Source organism: Mytilus trossulus, chromosome 11, assembly GCF_036588685.1.
Source record: "Mytilus trossulus isolate FHL-02 chromosome 11, PNRI_Mtr1.1.1.hap1, whole genome shotgun sequence".
In the NCBI taxonomy this organism is placed as follows: Eukaryota; Metazoa; Mollusca; class Bivalvia; order Mytilida; family Mytilidae; genus Mytilus; species Mytilus trossulus.
This window is the reverse complement of record NC_086383.1, coordinates 23,958,652-23,981,490: the sequence shown is the minus strand read 5'-3', so window position 1 is coordinate 23,981,490 and position 22,839 is coordinate 23,958,652. Positions and strand designations below refer to the sequence as shown.

Below are 22,839 nucleotides of genomic sequence, written 5' to 3'. Positions count from 1 at the left end.
AGAATCCAAGGAGCGACAGATACAACAATACCACCGGTTCCCACACTTTACACAATTCCGAAATATAAAAAAAAATCATAGAAAAATAAAATATTACTTAATGAGAAACACTATCAATATGGGGTATCAATCCATGCCACAAATCAGAACATGTACACCAGATACATGTACATGTACAGAACATGTACACCAGATACATGTACATGTACAGAACATGTACACCAGATACATGTACATGTACAGAACATGTACACCAGATACATGTACATATACAGAACATGTACACCAGATAACACACAAAAAGCAAAGAAAAAAGCGCTTGTATTGCTGTTCTTCATCACAAAGTCAAAGTCAGGGTTTCAACACGGAGCAAAAATTTTAAAGTACTAAGAACATTCGATACCTTTCTTATATCTTTCTTTTATCTTTTGTTATTTTTATATCACTGATTATAATACGTGTGTTTATCTATTTTTCCTTAATCAAAACGTGTTTCTCTCCAAAAGTAATATTCCATAGCGACTGTTAACATTTATTGTTGTCTTGATTACTCAGATGCATATATGAATATAGCATGTATAGCTACATGTATGCATTTAAAGCGGCGGCATGATTGAGACTACATTCATTGTTGAAACTATAGTACTAATTATTGTTTTACAATGCGAGACGGTTGAACTTATTTATTTGCCAACAAATGAAAGATCCAACATCTTTACAAATAGCTGACGGCTATATACGACTATTCTATATGTACATGCTTTATGGTCCGAAAATAATGTAAACAACCGTGCGATTAACATATGAAAGATTTAAATAGCAAAAATTTTAATTTTAAACGAAAACCACACGGAATTCAAATTTACTAGACCGTAAACTTCTTTTTATTATCATTTAAATACTTAAAGTTTTGTGTAAACATTCTTACATTTTAATGTGTATTGCATGAGTTTGTGTACAATATTTATGCAATAGAGTAAAATAACTGTAAACGAAAATTCAGTGTCAGCTACATGTACGTGAAGGTTTTTCATAAAAAGAAAAAATGCCGAAATCATCGAAGGTAAGTGATTTATAAAATACTTGTACATGTATGCGTACAAATCGTGCACATACTGTGTTTATATAATTATAAATTGCACACTCCATATTCGTTCATTAATTTCTTCGTAACATGTAAATGTTTTTTCATGTTGGCTCGAAGATTTCAAGACGGAATTAAAGTTTCCGCGCTCGTAGTATGACATCGCCTTTGACTGTTAGCGTATGAACTACCATGTTAATGTCCGCGTAACAATCTAGAAAAGTAACGATTACAACCATTAGTACCAATGTTGTTTACGCTATGCGCCGTGTAATATTTTCCACTGGACAAAAAAGTTTATCAATGGCTGAAGGACTTCAATATCTATCTGTATCATCAATCAACTTTTAAAAATGAAAGAATATATAGAATCATAGATAAATAAGAACGTGTTTGATGTGTATTAAGTACAGTTCATTTTCTCTTTAAAAATTAGTCTTTGTATGATTTTTACGGAGAATAGCACTGTCTATTTTTCATTAAGTTTGTAAAATGATGTTGTTATATAAAGTTACAAAAGCATCAGCATGTATATTGGAAAATACCTCCTCAAAAGTAAAACATTCCCCACCAAAAAAAAACACAGCCCATACACCATAAGAAACAAAAGCACAGCAAAGAAACCAAATAACAAATATAAAAACACACCAACATTACTGTAACAACAAAATACACACAATGAATAATCTGAAATTCGAAAGAGTTGCGTCTCTTTGAACACAAAGATAAAAGTTGAGTCATAATATAGACCGATTCATTTGCAAATTTTTGTATTGCATACGTCTTAGAACTATTTGTGTTTAATTTATTCTCTTCTTTCTATTTTCCTTTTTACAGTATCATATGAACCAATCATTATTGCCGTGTTGACGAAAATCCCCGCGTTAATAAATTTTACGGTATTTACAATGTACAGGCCTCATCCAGTGGCGGATTCCAAAGGAGGGGGTCTGAGGGTTTGAACCCCCCTTTTTGGGGTTATAAATGCATTTGAATGGAGACATATGTTTGACCCTCCTTATCCTGAATTGTGAACCCCCTTTTCAAAATGGCTGGATTCACCCGTATTAATTCATCTGTACGATTTGTTACTTCAACACCATTGAACATATTACTAGTATAAACATCCTCCTTTCAAAATTTGATTTGGTTCAAAGGTAAAAAATATTTTCAAAACATTGTGTTTGAAATACTCTGTATATATATCAACAGCTTATTGATTTCTTATAAAAAAAAGGATGTGGTATGATTGTCAATGAGACAACTCTCCACAAGAGACCAAAATGACACTGAAATTAACAACTATAGGTCCTATATGTCACCGTACGTTATTTGTTTTATGTTGAAAGTTTAAAGTTTACATTTGCTAATCAAATTTTTGATTTTCTTCCGACTGTCACTAAATCCTTCGCAAAAGTGGGTCTTCCGTTGTAGAAGTGCATAGCCAATTCTGTTAAAATAGAAATGTTGGATAAACAATAAGCTTTTTGGCAGAAAATCACATAAACAAATTTTAAAATTCTTAACTTTAGTTAGTATTTAAAGTTATCTATAAAAAAAAAAGAGAATGTAACATATTGGTTTCTTATAAACAAGAAGATGGGGTATGGGTGACAATGAGACAACCCTCCATCTGTCAACGTATATTTGTTCCACCTAACAGAAGTTCCAGTGGAAACTTTATTATAAACAATGTCATAATACCTGTACCTGTCGGAACAAATATTCTATACTATTTATTCCGTTAGGAACATCTGACTGTAATATTTTTTCCTGTGGAAATAATATTCCAGAATAGTTTTTTCATTTGGAACTTATATTATGAAGGAACTTCTATTCCGTGACACACCCAAGAGACAATGTATAAAGAGTTAACAAGTTCCTTGGCTCACACCAAAAAGCAAGCTATGGAGGACCCAAAAATGACAACAATTAAAACAAGAAAACCAACGGTCTAATCTATAATATATTATAGTTTGAAATACTGAATGCATGCATTATATAGACAAGTGTATCAACATTTATTCTACGAAAAAAAACGGAAAAAAACCCAAGCAAACAAAACAGTAGACACTTTGAATTGAAAATTGGCATATCCTCTTATAACTAAAATGGTAAGACCAGTGTTGAAGCCATTATCATATATTCATACAGCTTTGTGGGAAAGCTAATATAAAGTGTTATAATTAATATTCTATGAAATTTTAATAAACAAACAAATATATGAAAGTTGGGTTATACTCTTACAACTAAAATGGTAAGACGTGTTTTCTTCATTTCAGTGTCCTATATGTTAACAGCTGTGAGAAAAGCTCATATGGGTGTTATAATTAGAATTAAGGAACTCTTATTGATATACCCAACAGCTAGATATATAAATAACTATGGTTTATGACTTCAAATAATAAATGATAATAAATAAATCATACTACTCTTGTATCTTCATTATATATTTGTAATACCAATATAAGTTACTTGTAACAATACATGAATCATACATAGTTGTGCAAGAACTTAGCTTTGGTTATACAGGATAATGCTTTATGGAATTAAAGATTGATTCATTTTTTGGGGGATTATGGATACTTATCATCAGAACATATTAATGTTGACAGCATATTTGATAGGCATATTTAACTGTGGAAAGTTCAATCTATGGACCTAACTAACTCTCTCACAGTAAGAACACATTTGTAAAGTACCATTGTTCAGTTCATTTTAAGGTGGTACCTAACACTACAGGGAGATAACTCTGTAAAATCAGCATAACGTTTTAATTACGTTGTGCTGTAAAGCAAAAATTAAGCTTCTCAATGATCAAAAATGGAGTTTGTCAAACTACTATATAACCAGTGTATTTTTTTTGACAAAACGGTTGGTTCAAAATTTCTTAAAAAAAATTATATTTTTGCTAAAGGGTCAAAGTAAATATTTTGACAAAATTTTATGAAAATTAAACGATCCAAATTTATTTTAGTGAAAGTGTTGGGTACCACCTTAAGTAGGCTTCTCAATTTGTATTTCACATTTGAGACTGCTTTGATAAGTCAAGATTTCATAGTTCTAGAATTCCTAATTCTCGTAAATAATACATAATGAGATACAATTCCTTCATAATTGTTGTAGCAGTTAACCAGATTACTACTCTGGGACATACAAATGGGCAGGAGACAATTTAACCATCAACGGACACTTTAACTTTTACATTTTTGAATATATTATTACTATATGGAAGAAACATAGAATAATATTTCATGCATACATGTATGTATTACTGAAGAAACTTGGGGATAATACTAAACCAAAACATTTGAATAAGAATATATAGTATTTTTCTTTACTGAAGAAAATTGTGGATGATACTAAACCAACACATTTGAATAAGAACCTATTGTACTTTTTGAAGTAGTAAAACAGACACAAATAGTGCATAAATATGCAGTACTTGCAATACAACTATAGAAAGAAATAGTTGCATTTGTATCGATTGTGTTCAAATATGTCTTCATGTTGCAAAAGTCGCCCCTGGATGTAATTAAGGAATTTATGTTTAAATTAATTCCTCATCGGTTGTAAAAATTCTCGCTATTCAAAATGTCTTCATTCGGCAAAGTTATCACTACAAGAATGGTCAGCTTCATATTCTCAAAGAAATTGGAGATACATATTTAATATAGTGGAAATAGTGAGATGTTTGTTTATGCAACTGAAATGAATCATGGAGAATGTGTAAGTGTTAGTACTTTATGGGGTTTAAGGATTTAAAGTAAATGGTAGCTCCTCTTTTAATTTTAACGAACACCGAAACAGAGGAACCGTAGTCTGCTGGCTTCAACAAAGAAACGTCACACGTACTCAACTTCCGAAGCAAGGTTGTCGACTCTCCGAACTTTCCCGAACTATACCGAGCTTTGGTTATTGCCTGGAAGTTGCGTAATCACTGTTTCTGTTTAATTTAGTTCTGATGCGGTATAATAGTGTATTAAAATGTTCTACGCTTCTAAGTTGAATACATTCTTGTCACATGAATGCCTAAAAAGGTTATTAAAACTGCGTATTACGTTTTACATATAAATTATTTATTTAAATTTCTCATTTCGTCAAGGTCTAAAGCTAAACATACTAAATTAGTCGTAAACAAAATGGTACAAGAAAAATAAATTAACCACAAACAGTACCACGTTTCTACGATAAGATACAACAGAATATTGGTCAAAACATTAATATTTCAAAGAGTTATCATCAGCATGAGAACTACTATTAATAAGCAATTCAAAAAGTCACCATTTTAATCCTTCACGCCATGATTGACGGTTTGACAACGTACAAACTTTTGGGCCGACGGAAGTACGCAAAGACGATCACATAATGGATCTTGCTGTGTGAAGTATGTCATAAAAATAGTATATAGAACACATTACCAAATGCCCCGTAAAGTGAAAATTGAGAGACCTTATTAAATTTTAAGAAAAAGCTGGGGTTAAAACATATAAGGGACATGAAATCAGAATGGTTGAAGAATATTTTCCCCCTAGTATTTGAAAACAAGAATCGAAACAAAAACCACACATATTCAAGCTTTTTTGACAACATTTAATTTACATGTGCATATTTGAATTATGTAGTCGTAAGTTAAACACAACTTCGACTTATTTGCTGGAACAGTAAAAAAAAAAGTGTGATCGTCTTTACTTTGCATCTAATATTTGCTACTGAACGTTAAGCGTAATGAATTCTAATTGACTTCAGTTTCTTACAAAATTCTTAAATTCAGGAATGCAAAACAAAGGCATCTGACAATACTGTAAATTCCAAATTATTTGTATTGATCAAAACGATGCCGTGTTCAAGTAGAAAAACTCTTCGTCACAAGTCAAGATCAAATGCTATAAACTACCATTATACTGCGTCGAATTATGTATTTATGCTGATTTAACATGTACATATTTTATATATCCGTTGTCATTAGAGATCTGTCACAGAAAGACCATCATCGATTTTTACCACTTAACGAGAAAGAGAAAAAAAAAATGACAGGATATGTATGAGAGGCTTTCAGCTATGTATATAAAAAGAAAAATGACATATCTCGTTACGCTTTGTCTATGTCAAAGCATTGTTTCGGCTTAATATAAGTATGCATAATTCACCTCATCATGTTAATCAAAAACCCGCGATATTGCGTTGTGAAGATTGGCTTATAATACGTTTATCTTTCATTTAACATTCGTCTTTTTTCACAATCTGAATCTATAAATGTTTACATACATTTGTTCGTACATGTGCATATCTTATATCATTCAAAAATGTTAAACACGAGTTTGATCTATTCGATGCGAAATGGCATATCAGGGGTGGATCCAGCCATTTAAAAAGGAGGGGTTCCTTACCCAGGACAAGGGGTGGGGGTGGGGTTCCAACTACATGTCCCCATTCAAATGCATTGATCGTCCAAACAAAAAGGGGGGAGTCCAACCCCCGGAACCCCCCTCTGGATCCGCGCCTGCATATATGCAGTTTCCCCCATATGGTATGAAATTTCTATTAATGGTACAAATCAACGTTTTATTTCGTTTGTTAAAAATGATAAAATTGCATATCAAACGTCAAAGTATTGTTTTAACTTAATATACAAGTATACATAATTCATCCCAGTGAAACGGAAATCAAATATTAAATCACATAACCCGCGATATGTGTTTATAATTTATACTTGTATTTATCATAATAAAAAATATTGTTTACACTAACCCGCGATAATGCGTTATAAAAACTTGCCAATAATGAGTAAATCTTTCATTTTGTCATATGTCTTTCATCATTATTTGAATATGTTCAAATTTTACATACACATTTTTTCCGTTGGTGTAAATAACTTTTAACCTTTAAGTTTTATCATATTAAGGACAATGTGATATGTATGTAGTTTTCCCATATGTTTCAATATGCTGTTTTGAAGTAATGCTAACAATGTATAACTTTTTAGTTTTGGGTTGTATGCAAACTATGTGACCATCTACTGTATTACTTGACCTCCACATAATTTACTAGATTAAGGTTTCAGTGGACAGAAGCTACTTCGAGGGGTCCGGGGTCCCAGCTGATTGAAACTGTTCACATTGTTCGAACTGTTAATAATCGAGTTGCATTTCGAAAATTGTTTAATATTCAACATAACATCAAGAATGAGTTCGGTTGTCTAGATTTTTTGAATCTGTTATGTTCTTTTTAAAAGTCACCATGCCTATTGTGCAAATGCGTACATTCGTTTATCTTGTGTCTTTTGTTTATTATACTGTCTCTGTCGCTTATAGGGTGAAAACTAGAATTGCAAAAATACTGAACTCCGAGAAAAAAAAATGTGGTCCTGAATCAAATGGCAAAATCAACATGCATATTTTCAATAATTAAAGTGCAATTCGAGACATGTAAAATGTATGCAATGTATTAACATTCTTCAGCAAGCATTAGTTACACCGCCAACCATAAACACCCTTTATATACGGAAATATAAATGGGTGGAATGGATTTTGTGGTATGGAATACCGTTAGCTTATAATAGCAATGTTCGCATCCCAAATCTGAGCATTGAACGTATTAAACAGAGTTTTGTTTGCAGTTAAATATTTCGATAAAAGGTGTGTTGTTCCAGGTAACATGTACACCGATTTCGTTGCCTCAGATGCCGATATCAGGGTTTGTACTGAATATATGTTACCTTTTTCAAGGGAATGGCTGCAAAGTACAATTAAATTCAAAAAGTTGAGAATAATTAGTGTAAAAGCATTTTGATGTTTATTAATCTATTGGTTTTGGGTTTGTTTTTGTTTTTTTATCTTTTGTTGAATTTTGGTACCTATTTTTTCCTTTATATTTCTGTTGTATTTGTTTATTTTCTATCAACATATAAATGTTCACCTTTTAATGCATACGATTCAGTCGTTATTTGTTTTATAATTTACAATTTTATCGTATCTCATATACTTTCTGAACTTCAATGCCAAACCGTTATTAATCCAGCTTGACGTTTTACAAGTTAATTACTTTATTGCGTGTATTTGATACTACCAGCAAATTGATCCATGGAATTTCATACACCACTGAGCAATATGGCATCCTTTACAGGAATGCTGCTCGTCAAATCATTTGCTAAATTATTCAACACTTTTACTATTTTAGGAAATGTTTTAACGATAATTTTTTAAAAACATTCATTAAATATGCCTTATAATTGATTTTTCCCCATCAACGTTGATGTTCTTGTTGAAACACACGTACAGTGTAACCTGCCTTATCCGACACCTCAGGATTCCAACATCCTGCTTTAACCGATAAATCAGTTATGGTAAAAAAAATGCGTATCCTGGCAGAAAAGAAATCTGAGTATTCCGAAACCTTGATAAACAACCCTTTTCCCTAGTCCCTCGGTGTGTCGGTTAACACAGGTTTCACTGTATATCAAAATGTTTGTTTGCATTAAAATAACAAATCTAAACAACCTACACTTATAGATTTATACTTATTATTTTTTGTAAATAACACATCACTATGAATGCAGCATCTGTTACATTAACTTGAATGAAAAAGTTATTTACAGTGATGAACTATTCAATAGTATGACTGATTAAAAGTGTAACAATAACCGTGTTGTATTGTAAAGTTCATGATCCTCTAAGGAAAACAAATCATATGTTGTAAATACAATATCATAAATGTGTTTCAGGATAGGAAGTCTGGAAGAACAAATAGTGATGAAATAAAAGCTACCAATGAATCTAGTTTTAAAAATGTGCAGGGGAAACCAGAACCAAAATATGAGGACGAAAAAGACCCTACTACTTTAACATTATGGAAGAAAGCAAAGATCAGAAATGCAGCGGTTCAAGCTATAACTAAAAGAAACGAAATGACAGATACAAATAGAAAACGGCAAAATGAAAAGGTACAAATGCATTCATCTGGATCGCGTGAAAAAATGCAGCAGCAGAAGCCACGTACACAACGTGACAGAAGAGACAGACGATCTAAAAACGTTACAGATAATGCAAAACAAGCAGAACTAAAACATATCAATGGGTTGTCACAGATGTCGTCTGATAAATTCCCGCCACAACCTAACACTACGCAGCGCGTGGTATACTTTCAAAATCGATTTATCATTCTTGATTCAGCTGATCATCATACAGGGCCATCTAATTCGACAATTAACGAACATAATAATGACAATGATACTAGTGGAATAAAATCAAGCAAAATGGATGCTATGGAAACATCATTTTCAAAAATAAACAGCACGACAGACTCAAAAAATAAAACCAATAGGAAAGAAATTGAAATGGATGCTACTTCAGTGACAATGGATGCTCGAGGCATTGATATCATTTTAACAGATCCTGATAATAGTTCAAAACAAATAAAAAATATGGATAGTTTTAATACTGACGAGGCGAAAGAACGAAATACAATTTGGAGAAAAATAAACCGCGTTCTATTAGATGATAGAGTTAAAGCCAGCAATGGTCAAATTGTTCTAGAAAACAGAAATCCAGAGGAATATAGGATTTTAAAGAAAGTGCTGAATATATTGTTTTTGACAATTGGAATAACGTTGTTTGTTTCTGTGATTATTGTGGTGATATATGCTTTCATCGGTAAGTATGTTACACATATATAACTATAAACCAATACCAGTAAATAATATGTGTTTGTAGCTATTTATAGAGACATCAATATATAATCTGTGTGACTTTTTGTATCAGCTTTATGGCCATTATTGGATTAGTTTATAATTGCTTTTTTCCAACCCGGATCGCCTATTTACATTTAACATTATTGAGATCATTTTATATAATAACTTGTATTAGCCCACTTGTTTAATCAGATTGAATAACAATGAATGGATCAACATTGAATTGATTAACACAGACACAGTGTTTCATTAGGGTTAATATAATATAAGGTTATTCTAAATTGTCAATCTTTGCTTATATCACAGGTCAACATACTTTACTGATGTACAACACTATAATAGCAAATGCATTTTGAATAAGAGAGTTGTCTCATTTGCACTCATACCACAGGCGCGGATCCAGAAAGGGGGGGGGGGGGGGGGGGGGTTCCGTGGTTTTTTTGGACGATCAATGCATTTGAATGGGGACATGTAATTGGAACCCCCCTTTGTCCTTGGTTAGGAACCCCCTTTTTTAAAATTGCTGGATCCGCCCCTGTACCACATCCTATATCTAAAGGAAAAACCAAAAAGAATTGAATGAATAAACTTATTATAGATACCAAAATTAAAATTGTGTATCTCTGACGCACTAAAACTCACTACTAAATGAGACCCCATGTGAGGAGATGGAAAGCAGCTCGTCATTTGTGATAAGCCACTATCCAAAACATGGCTTTTAAATTGAGTAATTTTGCATCTCTTTGTTGTTCGAAGCAATTTTCTATTGAATTGTTTAGTTTTGTTTTAATTATATGCTAGTTAAAAAGTTGCGCGTTTTTTTCAAAGTTTGATAATAAATCGTACCCTGCTCATTAAAGTGTTTTAAAAATAGATATCAATATAAAACTTCTATTCTCAGATAGGGTAAATTGGATCAGAAAACAATTACTTTTTTTGCAAAATATACTTTTAGGGAGACCCAATAAACTATGTTTCAGTAAAAGTGATAAAAGCGTTGTTATGAAACATGTCATTATCTTTCTTAATCTATTATTGATAAGTAGAATCCATTAAACAATGTTTTATTTTCTGTCAACATAATCTATCGTTCAATTACGTTTTTATATTAACATTGATTCCAAAGCAGTCAAGCCAGTGCGGTATGTTGGTAGACTTTCTTTGCAATACTTAAGTGAATATATAACTAATGTGTTTTAAATCAATAAAAGCATATAACGTCTTCTGAAAATAATTTTGAATTTAGCAGATTTCTGTCATTTATGTTTACTTCGAATTGGTTTTGATAGCTTTTTTGTATTGTCAAACTTCACCCAGTGCTGATTATCTCGTCTAAACATAAAAAGAAAATGAGAAATTTATCGATTAGCAACTTTTCAAATCTGTTACAAATGTAAGAGACACTGAATAATCAAATAAATGTAAATTTGACATAGTATTATGTTGGACATAGCTTTACCCAAATTCACCCAGATTTACCCCCCAAATCCCGAAAAAGTTGTGGAACAGGCATTCTACTGTAAATATTAAATACGATTGAAGAGTACCTGAATTAGGACAGTGGTGGAGTAAAAAGTAAAATCACAAAAATACTGAACTTAGAGAAAAATTAATTCGGAAAGTCCATAATCACATGGCAAAATCAAATAACGAAACGCATCAAAAACGAATGGACAAGAACTGCCATATTCTGACTTGGTACAGACATTTTCAAATGTAAAGTGGTGCATTCGGGAGTGGGGTTCCGTAATACCCCTTTTTATAAGATCAATGCGTTTGATTGAAGACATTTAGTTGAAAACCCTTCTTTTTCGGGGTTGGAACCCACTTTTAAAATGGTTGTATCTGCCCCTGGGGTTATGCATGTTCGAAGACGCCGATCCTCGGGTAACCTGGTACAGCTATTAAGCAATACCACCTTAGAATGAACTACACAAATCAGTGTAAATGGTTTCACTCATAAGATTAAAAAAAAAGCTAACAACAATATAGACCGGACGTTGGAAAGTAGTTACACATTCATCAAAACAATTCCAAATGAAATTCATATAAACAATTACATACAACAACACTTGTCAAATTTAAAAATAGGTATAGGGTTTAAAAACTATTCATTCAACCATTTCTTTAAAAAATCTACATTCCTCTGTGTGTCTGTTTTCTAGAACTATTTGACCATTGCTGGCTTTAAAACCGTATACTTATATAATAAGTATAGATTTTTTTAACAAAATTTAGGCATCAACAATAACAATGAATAGCTTATTATTTTACATGTCAAAGTATAACCAATAAACTATCTGACTTGAATATTTAGATTCAAATTCAAATTCAAAATCTTTAAAGAATTCTTAACCTTATGGCTCATCAGTAAATTACAACAACAGTATTTGCATATAGATTGACGACCGTACGCAGAAGGATATCTTGGCAGAAATAAATTGCAAGTTCATTGCAGAATCCCCAACTCTGAAGTCAGTTATCAAAACTAATTTAATTTATACCATACCGCTTATACTATTTCATGCTACCACTTGGTCGATAACTCTACCTGGGGAACTGTTAGTAACCGAAACTATCACCATCAGTTCAAAAACTTCAAATATTGTTTGAATGAAATTTTTGAAATCTAAATTATGGAATATATCTTCACCATGCTAAAAATCTGATTATTTGTGCGAATGTGGCAATATTTTAGGTCCATTCTAGTTTGATCCGCTCAATCAAAGATTAGATTTCGAACAGCGCATTTGTCAAAATTGTTATATTATATTTTTTATAAATGTTATGTTGATTTTAGAAAGTTTTAAAGTGAGATGATATTGGATGACTTTGTTATTCTTTTAAGATAGTTTACGCTATATAGCATTTAAACTTTTTAAGTATTTATATATATATATATATACTTAGATGTATATAAATTTGTTCAGTTTTGTGAAGGTAACTTTGTTTGAGCATTCTGGACGAACCAAGTAATTTTTTTTTTATCAAGTATTAGTTTCATACGTTCTTTTACGTATAAACTGCAACTATTACCTAGAGCAGTAGAACAGACTGAATTGCAATTCTTTATTCGGAAAGCTCCCAAAAATAGTTCCACTTATATTCACAAGTTTATATATAAAATTTAAGTATACCAGTTGCTCTTTTCAACAATGACTATAAAAGTACATGTCATATGCTGTTTATACAATTTACATACTACTAGTATATAAAAGTCGCTTAACATACTCATTCTAACAAAATATGTAAATAAACTTAAACAAACATGGAATGGACTACATATCAATTTGGTGTCCTCCTTATACGTAGCTATGTGAACAATATACATATATTTATATTTAACATGTTGAATACTTACATTTCAATCGATTTATGACTTTTGAACAGCGGTTTTACTACTGTTGCCTTTATATATGTGACAGCTGTTACTCTTTATATCATAGCAAGTCGATTAGAAGCACTTGCTCTTCATATATAGCTCGAATTTGTTTTTTATTCATTTATTATAAATTTATTTACATCATTGTATAGTAATAATCACTTTGTTAACATATTGTTGTTTTTGTATTGTACTGAAAATGCTAAATTTGAGATGTCTAACCAGGTTTATGTAGTACAGGATAATATAATAAGTGCATATAAGCAGTTGATACGATTACACGAAATAAGGTTCAAATGTAGCAGAATGGTTATAACTACATAAATACAGTTATACCATGACGTCTGGTGACCTTTTTAAAATAATTACGAGCAACTTAATAACCAAAGATAAAATGGAATTTATAACATGTGCACTGAAAAAGATGTATATAAGTTGCCCCTGGTTGCAGGAAATAATTCCAGTCTTACAAATAAATGAAATTACATTTAAAGTAAACGTAGTCCTGTCTAAACCAATCAATTCGGTACATGGTACATGTAACAGTAAAATCTAATTGAGGTTGACTTGTACAGCTATTCATATAACATTGTTATTTTATTGTTAATATCTAATGATCTCTAATTTTATGCTGTACTTGTTTTATTTTTAATCGCCTTTGATATACTCCACTAACAATTCCGGACATGGAAGCGTTAAAACTCCGGACCTTGAATCGTTAAAACCGTTGTCATGGAGTGTGTCATACTCCCTTAATTAATTATTATTGATAAGCAGATCAGGAAAACATCACTTTATATTCTGTCAACATCATAATCTACCGTCCAATTAAGGTTAAATTGCTATCTGATACCAAGGGAGAACTAGCAGTCTGTATAATTTTACCCCAGGAATAGATTACCTTAGCTGTATTTGGCAAAACTTTTAGGAATGTTGCTCCTCAATGCTTTTCAACTTTGTACTGTTTTGGCCTTTTTTAAAAAACATTTTTTGGATACGAGCGCCACTAATGAGTCTTTTGTAGACGAAGCGTGCGTCTGAAGTATATAGAAATTTTAATCCTGGTATCTATGATGAGTTTATTTACACTTCTTTACCATTGTTTTAGTAATGAAGGTCAAACACATTAATATAAATGTTATCGTATATACCTTATCAAAGCAGTGTTGTTTTTTCAACGTTTTGAATATGTTTTAAAATCATTTTATGATAAGATACCTTCCGATTTGAATTTTCTTTGCAGTTTGGTTGTTTTGTTTTTTTAATTACCCCTCTGTTTGAAATTGCTACCTATTATGTTTGTTTGTTTTATTCACAAATTGAACTGTAAATACAATGGAATTTTATGCGACTGCCAAACAAGTTTAACTAGCTATACAACAACAAGTTTAATTCAGTTTTTTTCTTCATAAGGAAATGTCTGTACCATGTCTGAAATATTACAATTGTTTTTCATTCGTTCGATGTTTTAGAGCGTTTTATTTAGCCATATCATAAGTGAATTTGCTCTTGGAATTTCTGATAACTTGTAAATTGTCTTTATATTTAGTTATTGTAAATTGTCTTTATATTTAGTTATTGTAAACACCTCCAGATATCACTTTTATTCCTCTAATGTTCTTCTATCTAAAAATAAAACTTGATGATATCTGCACGTAATCACAAAAAATGGATAAAGTAAAATAACAAAAATACCGAACACAGAAGAACATTCTGACCGAAAAGTCACTAAGCAAATGGCAAAATCAAAACCTCAAACACATCAAACGAATGGACAACAACGCTCATATTCCTGACTTTTTCCAATTGTGCACTTTCTACTTAAATTGCTCTTTTTCACAATATAATGTATCAATAAATTATGTCCTTTTAAACACAATGTAACATGACTATATCATATCCAGAGTTGTGATTATGCTATAAATGCATTGTATTATCAAGTACACTCCTAGTATTTATTGATTAGTCAATTATGGTAATATCATATAGTTATTATCCTCTGGATCAATTGTGAAAGCAATGGTATTAAAATTTATGACATTTATGACAGTCGTAACAACACCATGTAAACATATACTCAATGTATCTATCTGCAAAGCCGTGTTGAATTATTCTATAATTGTATTTTGAATTTGAACTTTGTTTTGCTCTCAGTTTCTAGACGGTAGAATGTGTTCGTCTCTTAAAACGTCTTTCTTAACAAATAGGGGTTATGCGTGTTGGCATATATATCTTGGAGCCAAATTGCGAGGTATCAAACAAAATTAAACACATGGCTTATATTTTTAAAAGCATTCCTTACAAAGCAGTAAATCATCTTTATCCTATGAATAGAACTGAAATATTGATTTTTACGCTGTTCATGGAAAATCTAACATTTGATACACATTTTGTTTCGAGTAGATCATATTATATTTCAAGCAAATTAAATAGCGAACTGATTGAAAGAACTTTGCACCATCTTCACTGCGAAAAAACATCAATTGAACAAGAAATAAAAAAGTTCTTAAAATCAGAAGGTCATTTTTGTGTAAATATCTTGATAGATCTATAATGCATAACTATTAAATATATATAATATGACTATAATGTATTTTTTGTTGTTCATATATTTGGAATAACAACATTAACGGTACCAATTTTCTTGCACCAGATGCCAATTTCGACAATACATGTCCCTTTAGTGATGCTTGTGGCTAAAATATTTGAAATTCAAAGCTTATATAAAAGATGAAGAGCTATAATCCAAAAGGTTCAAAAAGTATAGCCAAATCCGTGAAAGGAATCAGAGCTTTGCATGAGGGAGATACATTCCTTAATTTATAATAATTTCTAATATTTTGTAACAGCAAATTTTAATACTGGCTACTGGGCTGGTGATACCCGCGGGGACTAAAAGTCCACCAGCAGAGGCATCGAACCAGTGGTAGTAATACCATTAGCGGTACCAATTTTCTTGCACCAGATGCGAATTTCGACATTACATGTCTCTTCAATGATGCTTGTGGCCAAAATATTTGAAATTCAAAGATGTATAAAAGATGAAGAGCTATAATCCAAAAGTTGCAAAAAGTATAGTCAAATCCGTGATAGGAATCAGAGCTTTGCATGAGGGAGATACATTCCTTCATTTATAATAATTTATAATATTTTGTAACAGCAAATTTTAATAACAAAAACTCCGTATTTTCATGTCAGTACCGAAGTACTGGCTACTGGGCTGGTGATACCCTCGGGGGTATGGAAGCTGTCATTTAGATAAACATAGATGTGTGTGTTTCGTTTTATCTATATGGTAACAGTGAACCGTTTATTATTAATCTAAGGATTAAGAACGTAAAACTATAGCGACATGTCAGATTTGTATTTAAACGTCAGTTTAAATAAATGATTTACTTATTTGTATATGCTATTTCTCTTACAGTTGGAGATGAAAAGACTGACACTGATCTATTTATAACGACCACTACTGTTCCTCCTTGAAAGCAGCCAATCGGTTATCTTAGGTAAGCATTTTCATGTGATTTTGTGGAGTACAAAAGACAAAAAGACAGCTACGGAATACAAACCATAGCAAAGAAAACTAAAGACTGAACAAAACAATTCGCATATTTGGTGTTGCTCGTGTACGACATTATAGCCCGAGAGAAGCGAAGTATTAAAGGGTCATTCATACTCGTCGAAAATACACACATAACGCTATGGCAAAAAAAGATGATGAGATAGTTAAACAACAATACTCTAAACACAACACGAAAAGCTCTTAATTAGGCAACATGAACTCGTTCACATAATTAGATTTGTCTCAGATGCTCCCGAATCCGGTGTTCAAGAAAGGTAAGCAGATACTGCTCCACATGTGGCACATGTCATGTTGCTCATGTAAGTACACGTCCGGTGATAAGTCTAATTCAGTTGGTCACGTTCGGGGAACGGAAGCTGGATAGTAGTTACATAATTTGGAACATCTCCGGCGTCATTTGTGAAACAGATATTTTCAAACGGCCAACCATATCCTGGTGACGTCTGAAAAGTTTATGACGGGATGATTTCAATTTCACATTTTGTAGACACCTGAGCGGGAGCCCTCCATCCAGGAATGCACGCTAGTAGATACAAACCCTGAAATATGGTATCAACTGGAAGCTATATTCTTCGGGCGGGTTGCTGGAATTTTACTCCATAAAAAACTAAGAGTTTGAAAATGGGAAGCTGAAATCATCTGTTTTATCGATTTTTTTTTTGTCAAACGACCTCCATTGCCAATTTCTAGATGCAATTGAAGATATGAGACTCAACTTTATCTGTTGCATCCTTTATCTTAATATTGTTGAGATAGATACGTTCAACATAATCACAAAGTTTTGAAATTCAAAGTGGGATAACATAATTTATATAGCAGAAAGCTAAAGGATGCTGTTAATTTCTTTTCTTTATTCTTAAGAATTTTCCGTGTAAAATCACTCTGGTCTGAATGAGGGTAATATTTGATATATACGGGACTAAATGATGAATTTGTATGTTGTTTTATTTCTGTCATAATTCCTAGACTCCGTAATCATGCACATGGATTACATAAATTACAACATTGGTTCACTCTGGCTTGGCTTTGGAAGACATAATAAGAACTTAATATTATCATTTCAAAATACCTCCCTAACTGTAAGCTGGTGATCATACGTTTCGACAATCAAATGAATTCCAAACTCTTTGGTCGTATGACGGTTTTTATAGTTTACTTTCAGAAATTTCGTCTTTTCACATTTTGCCTTGGAGAAAACATTTATTTTACAGACGTGACGATTCATATTCACATTTATTGAAATAAATACGTACATGTATTGACTTCTTATTTACAACCATACAGTATTTAGGTGCACGAATGCATGTAAGAATTTCAGCAATTCTGAATGATGATACATATAGATTCTACCACTGCATCGAATGTGATGCGATATTTATCCAGTCGAGACAGTTAAATTCTAAAATATTTAATATTAACTGTTGAGAGTGGATACATATTGTATGGACGAGATTTTGTGGTGGAGTCTGCTTCTCTCTTGATATTTTTACGATATCTAGCAATCTTAAGCGTTCTTTTTGAACGACATGCTAAACATATGTATTCTTTCTACTTGACGTCATCAGGCATGGTCGTATTTTTCGTGACGTCACAGTTGCAATTTCAGAGGAAAGCAAGAAAATTTGACGTCATAAACGAATTTTTAACCAATAAATAACTGAGATCAAACCACACGATGATAGAATGAGAATAACCAACAGGAAAAGGATAAATCGAGTAAGAATAAGAGAAATCTGTTTACAAAAGCAAAATTGGAATCTTTAAATATCTTTTAGAAGGATATTGAGATTTCTTTTGCAGTAAAATGGTAGTTAAAGTTTTTGTGTGGTTTTGTTTTATTTCGTTGATATAAAAAATACGTCCAATAACCGCTTTGATCATGAATATTCTCACTGAAGATACCAACGGAAACGCATGTCATATAAGTATATATGTACTGTTCGTGTGGTACATGTATCTTTATATAACAAATCAACATATTCTGTCCACAATGCTGCTTCAGATAATGAAAGTTCAATACAAGTGAGGTCGCAATGAGTTCAACATATTGCTGTAAAAAAATATTTAGATTAATATTGATCGATGTCGAAGTTTATTAAATAACAAATATAAGACACAGCTAAGAGACAGTTTTACGTACTAATACAGAAGAAGCCGAGTGGAGCATCTGCGGTTATTGATTTTTATCCATGTCTTGTAATTAGTGTGACGCAAGATTGCCTAATGAATATTTTCCTTCCTACGGCTTCGAGGTTGTGTACAATTTACACATTATTTTCAATTAGACGTTGTAAATTCAAATTACTACAGGCTTTTGCATACTTTAACGCAGACTTCAATGTCATGAAAATATACATTTCCTTATTCTTTGTACACCTGGTTCGGAATTTGATTTGATACATTATAAAAAAATGTATTCTTTTGGACATATATATGGAAGGGTACAGGATTAACAGAAATAAACAGAGCATATTGCTAGAATGGCTGGGAAAATATCGAATGCTGACTTAATGCAGGCACTTTCAATTACAACATTTTGGTTTGAACAAAAATTTGGACTCGCAATTGAAATTACCTCTTATGTGCCTGTACATTTTATGTTTATTGCTAATTTTCATAAAATGAAATCAAAACCATTTATTGGCCAATTTTGTACGCTAACTTGCCATAATAATTAAATAGTATTTGCAATATAGTATGATCATCAAAACCAACTTTTTGATATTCCAGAAAAACTTAGAAAAATTCTTGAAGCACATGGTGCTAACACAATGTCTCTTGTATAATAATGTCCATTTGTTTCTTTTAGGTACTTATCATTCAAGAGACTTGAAGGTGATTGGAATACAGAAATTCACAACCAAGATGTGACAGGATGATGGACTGAACGACAGATGTGCAATCACATTTGTATGTTTGTTACATCTCTCACGAAACAGGAATTCAATTTGGAATATTTAGTAAATTTGTATTTTAACATTCATATCTAATCATGTATCTTTTTGAACTTATCGGTGAGATATTACTTATCCAAGTTTATATCGTTTGATCACAAGCCCAGTAGTCAGTACTTTGTGTGCTGACACGAATTGTCCTTGATATGGTTATATTTATAAATTTACTGTTTACAAATTTTTGAATTTTTTGAAATTCTACGGCTTTTCTACCTTAGGCTAAGATTACCTTAGCTGTATTTGGCAAAACGTTTAGGAATTTTGGTCCTCAATGCTATTCAACTTCTTACTTTATTTGGCATTTTTATTTTTTTTGGGATTTGAGCGTCACTGGTGAGTCTTTTGTCCTAAATTTAGTCCTGGTATCTATGATGAGTTAATTGATACAAAATTGTTTTCCAACATATGATTCTTCTAAACGCAGTTTCTACTATTTTTATAACCATCAGTAATTTTGAATATCTTAATTGCACAAATACAGCTGACAGTTGTATAACTGTTGTTGAATAACATTATAACATCATATTTTCATATATAAAGTTATCTTTTTCATCAATAATGATTAACTAGGGCAGCTATCCATAACACATTCCCAATGGAACATTGTTGCATCATTTCTTTAATATAAAACAAGATGTGTGCAAACAAAAGGCTATACATGTATGTGATTAAATATAAGCATAAGGTATTTCAATTACATGACAATAAGTTATAACCCTTTTATGATTAAACTTTGTTAAATTTTAAGCTTTTAAATGAATTCAAAACCGTTTCAGTCATTAGAACTTAATGTTGGTTTGTATAGATATACGGGATTAATATACTGTTCCTTGTCTTATTCCATCTGTGATGACAATAATGTACAGCTCATGCAGTAAACTCGGAAAATCTATACCAAAATATTAAAATAACAAAAACAAAGTAAAAGGGAAATTTTAAAAGTCCTTTATCGAATGGCAAAATCAAAAGCTCAAATACATCAAACGAAAGTAAAACAAATGTCACAATCATGACTTAACAAGGCATTTCCTTATATACAACGTTAGTTTAAAAGAAATATATTTTCATTGTATAACTACAGTTCCATTGCATGCGGTATCTACTTAAAACCAATACTGATCTTTTTATCATTTGTTACGTATATCAATTCAATTAAAGATAGCATGTCATTATATAATTATTCTCAGACACATCTTTAATTATGTACACACAGATTTTCATGTAACATGCAAGAAAGTCAAGCTTTCAATAGAATTCATTACTGGTTCACGCAGGAAACAGAAACTTACTCTTTTATTATGCTATGCCCATTTAATTAAAAAAAAATGAAATTGCTTATGAAAACATTTTTGAATTCATTTGTTGGTCCTACTTCTAACTTTATTTTGCTTTTTTAACTTAATTCGTGTGTCATTTTTTAGTCATTTATAGACAAAACGCGCGTGACGCGTACGACAATTTGATACCTTAATGCGTTAATAATGTAACATTGTTTTAGAATTGTGATTTTCATTTTCCTTTGATTATATTCCTATGTTGTTTTGATTACAAAACAGTAACAAGCCCAGTCACAGAAGTTTGATAGTTCATCATGTTTATTGGCTTAGACAGGTTTAATATGCTTACAGTCGTCTATAGTTAACCTTTTGTTTAGCATAATTCAAATTAAGTAAATACAACGATTTAAAGAGTTAGATCACGGTTATGAGGGGCTACACCTAATTGTATTGGCAAAAATGCTTTAATAATTATCATTAGAATGTTCTAAGTATTACATATTTGTTTTGTTTTATTCAAATATAAATGGGTTTTTATCAAAGGAATTGAGAGAACCGCTTTTTACACAGGCATTACCTATTTGAAGAGTTACCTTCAGTTCCGTTAACCTTTTCAGATTGACCTTCTTTTATTTAAAGAGTTATTTTCTTAATCTTGTTTTATCCTCTTATATAAATGTCAGATCAAAAGAATAAGATTTGAGAAAACTCATAATGTATTCTTTATAATTACAAAAAGTATGAAAAGCAAAATCAATGAAATGATTGTATTGAGTTCTATTTGTAAAACAATCAAAACTATGATTATGAGTATTCATTGACATTATTTGACTTAGTTGACCACAAATTGATTTGTATATCATTTTAACATAGATAACCCAGAGGCGGATTTAGGGGAGGGGGTAGGGGGCCGGGTTGCTTATATAGATAATCTAAATTTTGACAGGAGCGGGCCCCCTCTTAGACAGTCAGTGGGCTCCCACTTATGAAAATTTCTGTATCCGCCATTGTAACAAGGTGTTGTTGGTACTCATACATTCTTGACTGTCAATATTGTAGCTATAAGCCTTTTGGTGAATGTATACCAAGACAAGCGGTTCGGACATATTGACTTAAACATTGATATTTTCAGGTTGTTGATAATTTAATAGGAAAACCAATATAAAGTAGAAGTGTTGATTAATCTTATAATATATTTTACTTAAATTTGCAGTCGACATATTGTTTTGATGAAATTGGATATGAATAAGAGCCATAATCAAAACATTCCGAAGGTCGTGCAAAGTACTTTTAGTATAATACACCTTGTATCGTATGTTTTGGTTAAATCTACCTCATTTGTGAAAATCAATATTACGGTCTCAAAATAAGCTATATTGAAAGCTTACTGATGGCATCGTTTTCACTAAATGCACAAATGTATCAGAACAAAAACCAAAAAAATGTAATACTGATGTCTGATTAACTAATGTATTTTTTCAATAAATAAAAGATGCTTATGAATTATTACTCAATGGATTTTTTTTTTTTTATCTTATTACATTTTAGAACATTCTCTCTTAATAAGAAACAATGCTTGCCAATCAATTTCATTTTTTAATATTGAATTATTTTGCTGCCTTATAGTTATTGTATATAATTATTTGTCATAGTCATACACTATACCTAATTTTTATTTTAATAATAAAACATATAAACCATTGTTGACGCTTTTATTTATATTTTGGTTTAGGAGCGTGCTGACGCCCAACACCGGATGTAGGATTTTTGTCGCCATTTGTAGCCTTCGGCTGTTTCAATCATTTGTTTGGGTTGCTATCTCTCTGACACATTCCCTAGTTCAATTCCCAATTTGATTACATCAATTAAT

At 31.5% G+C, this 22,839-nt stretch overlaps 1 protein-coding gene across 1 annotated transcript; it reads left to right on the top strand.

The window, feature by feature from the left end:
• Positions 1-913: 913 nt before the first annotated feature.
• Positions 914-22,544, top strand: LOC134690903 (uncharacterized). Its single transcript, XM_063551066.1, has 4 exons — positions 914-1,063; positions 8,808-9,735; positions 16,580-16,661; positions 19,548-22,544. The coding sequence occupies exons 1-3, from the start codon at positions 1,046-1,048 to the stop codon at positions 16,636-16,638; spliced, it is 1,005 nt and encodes a 334-aa protein (XP_063407136.1). The 5' UTR covers positions 914-1,045; the 3' UTR covers positions 16,639-16,661; positions 19,548-22,544.
• The last annotated feature ends 295 nt before the right edge of the window (positions 22,545-22,839 follow it).

What these genes read in the sequence shown, in the direction of transcription:
- LOC134690903 (XM_063551066.1), top strand. An exon ending in GGTGATATATGCTTTCATCG is followed by an intron (nt 9,736 to 16,579) that starts GTAAGTATGTTA and finishes TTTCTCTTACAG; the next exon opens with TTGGAGATGAAAAGACTGAC.